Here is a 12,911-nt window from a genome sequence, read left to right on the forward strand (position 1 = left end):
TAGGTACGAGGAAAACTTACCTTACGCAGACAACATGGACAGACAATAGACTTACCTTAGTCTTACGCAGACAACATGGACATTACAGACCACAGTTATCTTACAATGTGGTTGTGCTATGATCCCTCCACTCCACAAGGGACACAAGGTCCCCATTTTGGTGATCGGTTAGACTTCTAGCCAAGAGATACAACTGATTCTGAAGCTAGATGATGAGTTATTATGGTAGGACAACCCTAATAACGTTACTGTTACTTCCTGTTGCTATAGGTACCACTCCCAGGATACATTGAGGCGTATCCCAGGTCCAGATATCCACAGAACTCTCCTTCCCGACTCCCCAGGCAGTTCAGTCAACCAGTTAATTTACATCCAAGCCTGGACCACGCCACCGGACCATCCATCGGAGCGTCACAACAAAGTCTAGCCGACACCGACACCCCGGACGCCTCCATCACAAACCTTTCCACAGCCGCACTGGTTAAAGCCATAAGGGAAGAAGTCGCTAAACTGGCGAAAAAACAGACGGACATGTTTGAGTTCCAGGTGTGAAAAAACGCCCAGGATCCATCTCCCCGTCGCACCAACGCCCCAAATGCTGTGTTGTCCGGTTTATGGTAACAGTGCCTAATACATAAGAACTGACATGGGATTTTACGATATTTTTATTCGGAGGGATGAAGACTAGTGACAATCTGTTACTGATACTTTTGATTCTTATTTATAAATGTAAATTATTAAATCTTTTTTTTCTATCGACCTCAAAACCCAAAAACTACTTTTTTTTTTGCTATGTTCGGTACCATAACAAAGTATTATGTGAGTTCTATGAACGGAACCTTCAGCTATGTCGCTGTGGATTATTCCCGATGGGCGGGGCTACTGGGTTACTCCCATTGTTTACACTTCTACGCAAATCGATGTGGGCGGGGCTGTGCAATTGACTGACAGCTGTGCTCTACGTTATGCTACAGTCCTCCAGCCTCAATATATAAAGAGATCTGAATTCCGTTTTTTTAAACACGGACGTCACGTTCTTTATCTCTATGACTGATGAACTTTACTTGGGGACCACTTTGAACAAGTGCCATAATTTTTATTAATATTACATGCTTGTATTATCTATCATGGGCAGTACAGTAAGTTCTTGACCAACATGGATCCCATTGGCTTTAGCTATGTAAGGGGCTCCTAAATAGGGGACCCCTTTATCATTACTTTCTATATAGATTGGGGTTGTTTTAGTTCATCTACATGAGGTGAGTCTTTTGGTAAATTTCCATCATGAAAATTCAGCCGAATCTTTGTTTCAAAGCAACCGGAGCAAATACTACCCTAAAATTAGGGTTATCCTCCGGCGCCATTACTACAAGAATCTCAATCGGGGAGACTGAAGGCCAAAGAAAACCTTGTAACAGCATGTAGACTTGGTAAAATCCCATCCACTATGTTGGGACTTGGTAAATCTGTCATGTACTTACCCTTAAAGGGAACCTGTCACCAGATTTTACCCCATTAAACTACCAGTCGTATCAGGTAGGGGATGAAATGTCCTTTCTAGAATTCCCTCTTTTATGTAAAATTTCACCTGTTTATCTATAACAAAACTGTCTCCCAAGTTATGTGAAAAGGAGCAGAGAAGAGTCATATTTTGCCTGACATGAGTCTCAGGGGGAGTATGACTTTAGACGCTCCTATCTTTGGTTCTATAGCATCTAGAAACATGCTGCTGGTGTCATATTATAGATAAGAATCTCATCTTTTAGATATTTTGGGACTGTGATCTACAGAACTGGAAATATGGGTAATTAAAAAAAACGGAAGGGGTTGGGTTTCTATCTTCAAAACGCAGATACACAAAACAATTATCTTTAATATGACACCAGCAGCATGTTTCCAGGTGCTATAGAACTGCATATCGTGGCATCTGAAATTACTCTCCCCTGCAGCTTCTAAACTTAACTAATCTCTGCTCATTTGCACATGACTTTGGAGGCGACTTTTTTTTTTTAGGTAAACGAGGGAAGTATCATATAATAGAGGAAATTCTAGGAGGGACATGGTTTACATAACTAGTTTAATGGACTAAAATCTGGTGACAGGTTCCCTTTAAAGCGCATATTTACCAAAAGACTCATCCCTGCAGTAGTTTCCTATCAGCTCTTAAGGCGGTTTAAGGCAGTTTTTGATGTTTTTTACCCCCCGCCCCTTAAATATAAAATACATTCCAATGCAATCCTAAATCCAGCGGGTGAAAAGTTCCATTGACCGTGCGCCCGTCCCTCTCCACATTGAAGGGTTTTACAGACTGGCGCTCGCCCCTGACAGGTAAACTGAGAACCTTGAGTAAATTTGGCTTAGAACCTGATCTGCAGCCGTCCGTACAAACAAGCCTCTGTCTACCCGAGATTTCTATTATTTAGTAAGAAATAATGCTAAGCCGCGAAACAGAGAACTAAAGAGACGCTCAAAGTAATGAACGTCCCAGGAATGCCCGGAGATAGAGCCCCATTATATGGAAGGTGAGGATGTCCATACAGTGAGGACATTATATGGAACCGCTTCATGCAAACTCAGTATTCTTCACTGGGATATGGACAATGACATGTGATATAGTATGTTGTGTATAGGAGACCCTCAACCTCACATACAAATCCCCTATAAATCCCATATAAATACAGGCGGTCCCCTACTTAAGGACACCCAACTTACAGACGACCCATAGTTACAGACGGACCCCTCTGCCCTCTGTGACCTCTGGCGAAGCTCTCTGGATGTTACTATAGTCTGCATTGACCAGCTGTAAGGTGTCTGTAATGAAGCTTTATTGATAATCCTTGGTCCAATTACAGCAAAAATTTTGAAACTCCGATTGTCACTGGGGCAAAAAAAAAAAAAATTTGTCTAGAACTACAATTATAAAATATATAGTTTCGACTTACATACAAATTCAACTTAAGAACAAACCTCCGGACCCTATCTTGTATGTAACCCGGGGACCACCTGTATAATGTATATGGCAATGCAACTCATGAAACTGTTTTTATGGCTTCATTTCTGCTTCCAGATGTTGTTGGGTTGGTAAAGCATCAGACATGTTAAATTCTACATTTACAGGGGTTTTCCATTAATAAAATCCCTCACTCCTGCTCCCATGAGTGGCCTCCTCAGACAATACAAAAAGTGAATTCCCCTTGATACAGAAATGTTCAAGGAAGCCACTGATTGAATATAATGGGTCCTGTGTCCCCCAGGAACTGGAAGTATCAGAGAAACAGAGGAACCAGAGTCCGAGTGGTGGCCACTTGGTGAAGGCTGTGATCTTACTGTTACTCTAAAGGAGCGATGTGCATCCGCGGTACCACTGCATGATAAACTCAGACATTGCTGTTGGTGGAGGCCCCCTTAGTAGATAGCTGGTGGGGGCCCCGGGACACGCGCCCCGGAGCGCACCCAATAATCCAACCCTACCGCTATCCATGAGATTCACGCACCCATCATACAGCTGAGACCGATGTGAACATGTATGTTGCATGAGGAATAAGCCATAAAGACAGTCTCAAAAATGTTGTTGTTTGTTAAACCTCTATTGAAATTTTCAATTCTCAAAAGTGAGACGTTCCCTTAGAGATTGTTGTGTGCAGTAATTCAGTAATGTCTTGTGAAAGGGGGGCAAACAATCCAATGCACTTGGCAGGTGATGGAGCCTCAAAATTTCTGTGTAATCAGTTGCCCCTCACTTGTAAAATCCAAGGGGTACAGTGTGGATGCAAAGCATTGTGGGTATAGCTTCTGTCTGCCATATTACTCACATAGGTCCATAAATTCACAGCATGATACCTACATTGACCGCACATCTTATATAAAAAACTGTACCAAACTACATTATTTTCCCCCTGTATTTCCAATCCGACAGACAATATCACCTGCAGATCAAATCTAAGATATTAATTACATTAAATCTGCTTAATATGAATTTTTTTGTAGATTTTTTTTCTTTAAAGTGGAAAAAGTCCTCTCCTGACCTGTCCTGATGTCTACATGGATCATCTTTTCTTAGTTATGGGTCAATATTGGGTCAAATTAACAAATGGGTGTTACCAGTTGGGGGCGTGTCCCCATATGGTAAATTTTTCGGGTGGAATAACACAGAAACGGCACAACAAATGTGAAATCCTATAATACGCATCTCTGTAGAGGTCAGAAATCTTATATATGTATATACCTGAAATGTATTTTTATAATCTTTGTAAATACCTATATATATTGTACATATATTACAGATATATGCAAACTGTCCAGCTGCAATGGGTCGATCCAATGATTAACGATCCAATGATTACCCCAGGAGATGAATGTCCGCCCAGGATAGGAGGAAGCTTTCTGTATTAGCTGCCTTAGTGATTCTCGTTTTCTTTCATTCCTTTGTCTTGCTACTTTTGCTGAGTTGCTTGTGATATTGATCTTATTACTCTATTATCTATTAAAAACAATTATTGTATACAAATTTCTCTGAACCTTTTACGTTTTCAATCAAGTGATAATGATCGGGAGCCTTCATGAAGGAGATGAGGCCTACAGAGCTTCCCGATAGTCCTGGACCAAACCAATTGTGAGAAGGAGGGGTATCCTGAATGTGGAAAAGGTTCTCCGCCCCTTGTTATATAGCTGGATTGGGTGACTTGGACATACTGAGTGTTTGGTGATTCACTTGGAAATGGAAGTTTAATGTGGATAAATGTAAGGTTATGCACCTGGGGGCTAATAATCCAGATGCAACATATGTCCTTGGGGGAGTCCCTTGTTGAGAAGGACCTGGGTTGCTAGTAGATCATAAATTAAATAACAGCATGCAATGTCAATCAGCTGCCTCTAAAGCTAGCAGGATCTTGTCATGTATCAGCACTGGTCTGGACTCTCAGGATAGGGATGTAATATTACCAATGTACAAGACATTAGTTCGGCCTCACCTGGATTATGCCGTCCAGGTCTGGGCACCGGTCCATAAAAAAGAGGCCCTGGAGCTGGAGAGGGTTCCACGAAGAGCCACAAAAATGATAAGGTGTATGGAGGGTCTCAGTTATGAGGAAAGATTAAAACAACTAGATTTATTTAGTCTGGAAAAGAGACGACTACGAGGGGACATGATTAATTTATGTAAATATATGAATGGTCCATACAAAAAATATGGTGGTAAGTTGTTTCAGATTAAATCAAATCAAAAGACGAGGGGGCACTGTCTCCGTCTGGAGAAAACAAGGTTAAATCACCGGAGGCGACAGGGCTTTTTCACTATGAGAACTGTAAATCTGTGGAATAGCTGAGCTCAGGCGCTGGTCACAGCAGGGACAGCAGAGAGCTTTAAGAAGGGTCTAGATGCCTTTTTACACCTAAATAACATTGATGGTTATGTTATATAGAATTGTTTCCCCTAAATCCCTTCCTCATCCAATCCCTTATGATGAAATATAAATGGTAATTATTACAGGAATTGCTCGCCTCTAGACCTGCAGCATTAAGGTTTCTTATGCATCTGCAGCATTGATATGGAGCTGCTGCATTGATATTGTCCTGTAGTTTTGATACAGACCTATTACATTCATATGAACCTGCAGCATTGATATTGAGCTGCAGCCTTCAAATGGAGCTGTAGCATTGATATAGATCTGCAGCATTGATATGGACCTTCATCTGCAGAATTAATATGGACCCACAGCATTTATATGGAGCTGCAGCATTGATATGGACCTGTATCTTTGACATGGACCTATCACATTGATATGGACCTACAGCATTGATATGGACCTGCAGCATTGATATTGACCAGTAGTTTTAATATGGACCTATTACATTAATATGAACCTGCAGCTTTCATATGGATCTGTAATATTGTTATGGTCCTGTAGCATTGATATGGATCTGTAGCTGTAGCATTGATATGGATCTGTAGCTGTAGCATTGATATGGATCTGTAGCATTGATGTGGAGCTGTAACATTGTTATGGACCTGCAGCATTCATATGGACCTGTAGTTTTAAAATGGACCTATTACATTAATATGGACCTGCAGCATTGCTATGGATCTGTAGATTTGATATGGATCTGTAATATTGTTATGGACCTGCAGCATTGATATGGATCGGTAGCATTGAAATAGACCAACAGCATCGATAAGGAGTTGTAGCAATGTTATGGACCTGCATCACTGATATGGACCTGCAGTACTGATATGGACCTGCATCACTGATATGGACCTGCAGTACTGATATGGACCTGCAGTACTGATATGGACCTGCATCACTGATATGGACCTGCATCACTGATATGGACCTGCAGTACTGATATGGACCTGCATCACTGATATGAACCTGCAGTACTGATATGGACCTGCATCACTGATATGGACCTGCAGTACTGATATGGACCTGCATCACTGATATGGACCTGCATCACTGATATGGACCTGCATGACTGATATGGACCTGCATGACTGATATGGACCTGCAGTACTGATATGGACCTGCAGTACTGATATGGACCTACATCACTGATATGGACCTGCAGTACTGATATGGACCTGCAGTACTGATATGGACCTGCATCACTGATATGGACCTGCATCACTGATATGGACCTGCAGTACTGATATGGACCTGCAGTACTAATATGGACCTGCATCACTGATATGGACCTGCAGTACTGATATGGACCTGCATCACTGATATGGACCTGCAGTACTGATATGGACCTGCATCACTGATATGGACCTGCAGTACTGATATGGACCTGCATCACTGATATGGACCTGCAGTACTGATATGGACCTGCATCACTGATATGGACCTGCAGTACTGATATGGACCTGCATCACTGATATGGACCTGCAGTACTGATATGGACCTGCAGTACTGATATGGACCTGTAGATTTTCATAGAATTTGAATGGAGCTACAGCAAATGATGGACACATAAATGTGATGTGTGTCACTATATGGGAATTTTCTACACTACTAGAATTAAATAATATCATTTTGATACAAATAGCCATGGAAGGCGAGCGCTTGCGCCAATTCACCCTGTTGCACAGAATTGCTAATGATAACATTGCTGATTTTTTTCCCTTTCTGAAAGGTTCTGTAGAACAATTAGAACCTGTCACGCCAGTAACAAAAGGTTAGTAACCTACCGGAGAAGCGGGAAATCAATTCCTTCTACATAGTGTTGCCTGGCAACCAACTAGAACACGGCACATGTGGGCAATGCCGCTACAAACGAGGGAAATCTGGTAATATATGAGAGCTGAACAACATGAATAAAGCAGATGGCGAAACCTGAACAGAGCGCAAACCATAAGAGATGATTGATAGATGCACAGGACTACACAGAGACAACTTGTAGTCTGTATCTATGGAGACTCATTGATCTGCACAGGAGCTGTGGACGCCAAATTTTTTACATGCATTGGAGCTACGTAAGGGATACATAAAAAAATTCTCCCTGTACTATGACATTAATACTGCCTCAATCATACATTTAACCTGGCTGAGGGGGTGTCACTTGTCCCACCAGCCCCCCCCCCCCCCAGCGCTATCCCTTTAACAGTCATTCGGATAAGGCTCAGCGCTCCCTCGTCTTTTCACCTCCGCAACAAATTGCACCCAGATGAATTCTTTTGTATTTCTTGAGCCGCCACGGTCCTGGAACTTTTTGGAATTTTCTATCATTAACCCCTTTTGTTCATAAAAGCTAAAACGTGGCCTCGTGTTATAGATTGTACCAAGTCTGGAAGGAACGTTCTGCTTGAGGTGTAACCAGAGAGTATTATCTGCTATCATCTTGCCGGCTGATGGATCATTTTGCAAAGTAATTTTAAGTAAGTATTTTAAGACTCCCTCGATTGCTCTAAACTAGAAGTCCTGGAATGCGGTTGGCAATGGGCCTATCTTAAGACCAACCAGATGGTCATGTTTTGGCCAAACAATCTGCTGCTGAGGTCAGATGTTCAGTGCAGGGGTAGATACTTCTTATAAAATTAAGGAGAGAAAGGAAAAGTTTTTTTGTGGAAACTGTACAATAGAGAGGAGGCTCTAGGACCTTGATGGCACATGTGGCCTGGATACGGTTAGACATGGAGGACACAGATTTTGTACAGTTAGTAGAAGAGCTGGGAAACCATGTAGGAGTAGGATGAAGTCCTGCATTCTCCCTGTCCAACCCTAGGTGTCTCGGCACCACTACTAGAACATCCCCACCGGGGGCTGGCTGTGTAGATTAGTATCGGAGTCGCTGGTCTAGTTGTGGTTTAGCTTCAGTTGTCATGGTAGCTCAGGCCGTGCTCAGGCCGTGTGACCCCTGGGGCACTCCCGATGTAGGTGACTGGTTCCTAGTAGAAGAATATGAAGGCCTGTGATGGTATCAGCCAGAGATAGCCATATAAAACGAAGACTGATGGTTCTTTTATTAGGAGAACTTTTAGTCCATCAGCAGCAGATAGCAGGTTGGTCAGAAATCCTACCTCTGAGGGCAAGCTGAGCTGTTAGTTGGCTGGCTGTGGTTGGATAATAGTATTCTGGATAGCAGAAACCAGTAGTACCTCAGCCTGGACCAGTGGTCAGCTAGGCTGAACCAATCTGCTGCAACTGCAGCTCAAAACCAGAAAACTGTATTTCTGTAGTAGATGAAGAACTAAGGCCTCATTCACACAACCGTAATGTAGGCTGTACTCTAGTCCCAGAATTTGAGGTCTATGGCACCTGTTCGTGCAACTGAGCTGGGTGGCTGCGCCACAAAATATAGGTCGTCCTATATTTGAACAGATTTGTGGAGCAGCCGCTCGTCTTTCAATGGAGAGGGGAGGGGTGAGGAGCACTCACTCCTCCTTGGTTCTCCATCTGGCCCTGTGCTAACCCTGGATCTGTGTGAATAAGGCCGAAGAACAGCAACAACTCACCCAGAACTCCAGACTGAGCCTACATTTATAGACTTTAGCTCAGTCTAGAAAAATCAGTGAAACCAGCCAATCACAACCTGCTTTACCTCAGGAAAGATGCAAAACATACATGTAAACCTAAATAGACATTAACTCTTTAGTAGCAGTGCAGAATGAAATACTTGTTCCAACACTCTCCTTAGAGAGTAGATGGCAGTGATAGCTGAACAGGTAAATAATGGGGACAATGGCTTTTAAAAGGGTGACCCATCCTTAAAGGCGCTATGAGGTCTGCAGCTCTCCAGCTAACCAGGAAGTTATGTGGGTGAGGAATTTAGTAAAGACTCACCCTGCACTATCTTCCTCTTCTCAGTCTTGTTCCTGCCCCTTTGGTTTAACCCGGAGAAGAAGTTACTAGAAGTAGAGGAGGACAACAACACTGATCAGCGCCACCTCACAACACATATGTGGGGCCATAAGACATAAATTTGCTTAAATCCAGATGAGGATTAGATGGGGGCGTTTTGGGGGGCCCCAAGTAATGACTAAGTTTGGAAACCACTTAATACCAAATGCTAAACTCCGCCCATCTCACCCCCCTTTAGGGCCAAGCATAGTTACATATTCTCATCTCAATCCCTTGCTGCCTGGGGCCCCCAAAATACTAAATCCATCCCTGCCCATGCATGCCCACATCTCTGTCCACAAATTTGGGCCAATTCCTTTAATAATTTTTTGGCTGATCCCATAGACGTCGCCCCTGTCTTAGACAAACTGATAAAATAACACAAGAATTCTAGACTCCAATGACTTTTTATTTCTCCATCTACGAATATAACAAAACAATAATATGAATTTTCATCTTGTAAAATGTATTAAAAAACTTTTCTTCTTAAAGGAGCCTGTGTAGATTTCCCATGAGCCTCCAGGGCCTTCATATCATGGATCATCCTGTCCCTCACTGCCCTCAAATAGTAATCTGAAAAAGAAGAAATATAATAAATGAAAATTGTGCTTTTTGACACAAAGGTCTTGTTATGTCATTTACCTAATTATACCCCAATTTCTTCCCCCGCCTGTAGCTCCAGTCTATTGTACCATGTAATATTCCAGGCCAGACACTCGGAAATCCTTTTTGACATTTTCGGAGCTCATCTTTCCTCTGAGACAATGAGTTCTTGTTATCCTACTTTCTGGATGTTAGATCAGGGCCAAATTACAGGGAATTGGAGAAATTTGAGCAGATTTTTTTTCTTCTTTTTCAAGTATTTTAGTCATTTTGAAGCATGAAACCAAATTTTTCATTTTTTTTATCATATGTTCACAAAAAAGCTACCAATAATGAATTGTCAACAGTAAATAGAGGTTATAAATTAAAGCCAGGAGCCGATGATGGCTGCCATAGCCCCGGGGCCCCCACCAGTAAGTACAATGCTGTTCCTACATGAGGGTTAAAGGGGTTTTCCCATGAAACTAGTTAATCCCTATCCATAGGATAAGGCCTTAATTGCAATAAGAGAGGGTCTCAGTGATGAGACCCCCACAGATCACTAGTACGGGGGGCCCAAGGTATCTCCGTTGGACCCCTTTTGCTCCCCGAGATGAGCGGAGCAGTCAGTTGCGCATGTCCGGGCTGCCCCGTTCAATTCTATGGATCTGATGGAGATCTTCTCCACTCATCTCGGGGAGCAAAGAGGGGTCCGATGTATCTTTGGACCCCTTGTTCTAGTGATCTGTGGGGGTCTCATCACTTGCCTGGTTTTGTGGGAAAACCCCTTCACGAGCTGATGTCCTGCAGTTTATGAACAAATAGTGGACCTTTCAAAGATCCTGAGAAGGTTCTTATGTACAGGGTAGCAGGCACCAAACCTAAGTTGTTCCTTTTCCATATAGGGGGACTAGTATTATAAGTAATACCAGATCTGTGTTGATAACTTTTGATCCACAAGAAATATTAAACACCAAAGTCTGGTCACAATTCTGGTCTTCTTTGATGTATATATCCAACACTTGTTCAGGATCCAAGATGGAGACTTTCAAGATGGACTACATCCACATTTAGAGAGAGGAAGACCTGGACCGCACATCCACACACTATACAATGATCTATTGCTGCTTGGCTACATTGACAAAACAAAGGTTTTTGAAGGTTCTTGGTTACATTTTGATCAAATTGTACAAGCCACTAACCACTTCATGGTGACCTCATTTTAGTGGTCCCTACGCTATTGAGTGCAGCATCACATGGCATCTACTGCCGCTGCAGCACAGCCCTAGCAGGGACCAAGAACAAGCAGCCCCCTATAGAGGCTGGCTAAGCCCCTACGGCTCTGGGCCCGGGTCCCCACTCGTACCACATCATGTGAACCGGTCTTGGATGTTCACCATTCCATGTGGTCTCAGAAATGGAGAACAAGTAGGCGGACAATATATGTAGCCTCCCGCGAACTTGGTGCGGTACTGCATGGTGTCTACTGTTTCTGTGGTGCAGTGCTGGTGGGGACCCAGGGCCCAGAACTGTGGGGGCTTAGCCTGTCAGTATGGGTGCTGGGGGGGCCTACTGGGTCATGGTCCCTGCTGGTGCTGTGTTGCAGCGGCAGTGGATGCCATGTGATGCTGCATTCAATAGCGTAGGGACCACTAAAATGAGGTCACCGTGAAGTGGTTAGAGGCTTATATAATTTTATCAAAATGTAACTAAGAACCTTGAGCGGATGTCTGGTCCAGATCTTTTTCTTTCCAAATGTTGGCCTTCAAGATGTCTCGTCTGGCACAGCAGCTCCATCCATTCTCTATGAGACGGCTGAAGAGGGCCGAACCTTGTATATGACTATCCCCAGCAGTCCCATAATAGCGATACCAGCAACTCCATTCAAAGACCCCTTTTTAATAATTGTTGGGGTGTTGAAGCTGGTGCCTCCGGTGATCCCCTAGGCTACAGATAGGGAATAACATAAAATATCCAAAATACCTTCCGGAAAGAAAAAGTTCCCCAAAACCTAGTTCCAATTCTAGTGAAATAATGTATCCAAATAGTAAAATAAGATTTGGACCTAAATCTGTAACTGTTAACCTACTAACTAATCCAAAAATTAGAGGTGCTGCCTTTTTGGACCCTCACCTGACAATGAGGTTCTGTATATACAGACATGTTGTATATAGATATGTGTATATACTCACCCATTGTCTATGCTCCAACTGACATAACTCCCTGACCACCAGCTGCCAGTGGGTGGAAAGTTCATGCCAGGGATTTAAAGGGACAGCATCACGTACGTTGCATTGGTTCTATATACAAATCACCCCCAAAATTGGTTCCACTTTAAAAAGTGCACTATAAGAAATAAGCAATTAGTTACTCACATTTTTGCAAATCAAACCAATCTCCTGTCATATCAAGCAGCTCTATCTCCTTGATGAGGATTTCCACCTCGCACAGCTTGTCCGAGAGGCTTGTCTGGGGTTTGGGGTCTTCTTGGGTTTGGGTAGAGAAGAACCAGATTGGGATATAGCTGAGATCTGCTAAACCAGGCGGCCAACGGGCGACCTTTTCTCTGCGGCTGTCGGAGGCGTCAGTAAAAGTTATCCCAAGTTTCTTCCAAATGTCAAAATCATTCTCTGGGGTATTAAAGTTGCCCTTGTCATATAGGGAGGGAAAGTAGATTGGCGTGGCTGTGGCCATATTGGATACAGAGCAAGGATCTGCTGCGGAGAAATTCCAGTGGGATAGAACTGTTGGAGCCAGTGCCAGTCTTGTGCCAGTCTTGTGCCGGTGCAGGAGACATGACGGCATAGCCTCACGGCCAGTGCTGTCATCTCAGTATACATACTATACGTGAAATCCATATCAATTTAAAGGGATATTATAGTGAACATTCCTTGTATGATGAACTTAGGCCTTATCCACACTACATCTACTGAAGATGATCTGTCTCACATCTATGAGATATTCACACAGATTAATCCTTTCTAATAATGGGGC

At 43.0% G+C, this 12,911-nt stretch overlaps 2 protein-coding genes across 5 annotated transcripts in view; one reads left to right on the forward strand and one right to left on the reverse strand.

Annotated features, from left to right (window-relative positions):
• Positions 1-4,499, forward strand: part of KIAA1549L (KIAA1549 like) — a 97,150-nt gene extending 92,651 nt beyond the window's left edge. For 3 of the 4 annotated variants that reach the window (XM_072118625.1, XM_072118628.1, XM_072118626.1), the window contains one exon: positions 271-4,499. In XM_072118625.1, coding sequence (XP_071974726.1) covers positions 271-552 — 282 coding nt within the window. In that variant the 3' untranslated portion in view covers positions 553-4,499. The remainder of the gene's footprint in view (positions 1-270) is intronic. The other variant, XM_072118629.1, reaches the window with a different exon arrangement.
• Positions 4,500-9,723: 5,224 nt separating this feature from the next.
• C7H11orf91 (chromosome 7 C11orf91 homolog) lies at positions 9,724-12,692 on the reverse strand. The gene is made up of 2 exons (XM_072114380.1): positions 12,293-12,692; positions 9,724-9,908 (listed from the first exon to the last, which is right to left on the reverse strand). The coding sequence occupies exons 1-2, from the start codon at positions 12,609-12,611 to the stop codon at positions 9,805-9,807; spliced, it is 423 nt and encodes a 140-aa protein (XP_071970481.1). The 5' UTR covers positions 12,612-12,692; the 3' UTR covers positions 9,724-9,804.
• Positions 12,693-12,911: the final 219 nt, after the last annotated feature.

Source organism: Engystomops pustulosus, chromosome 7 (genome assembly GCF_040894005.1).
Source record: "Engystomops pustulosus chromosome 7, aEngPut4.maternal, whole genome shotgun sequence".
NCBI classification, from domain to species: Eukaryota; Metazoa; Chordata; class Amphibia; order Anura; family Leptodactylidae; genus Engystomops; species Engystomops pustulosus.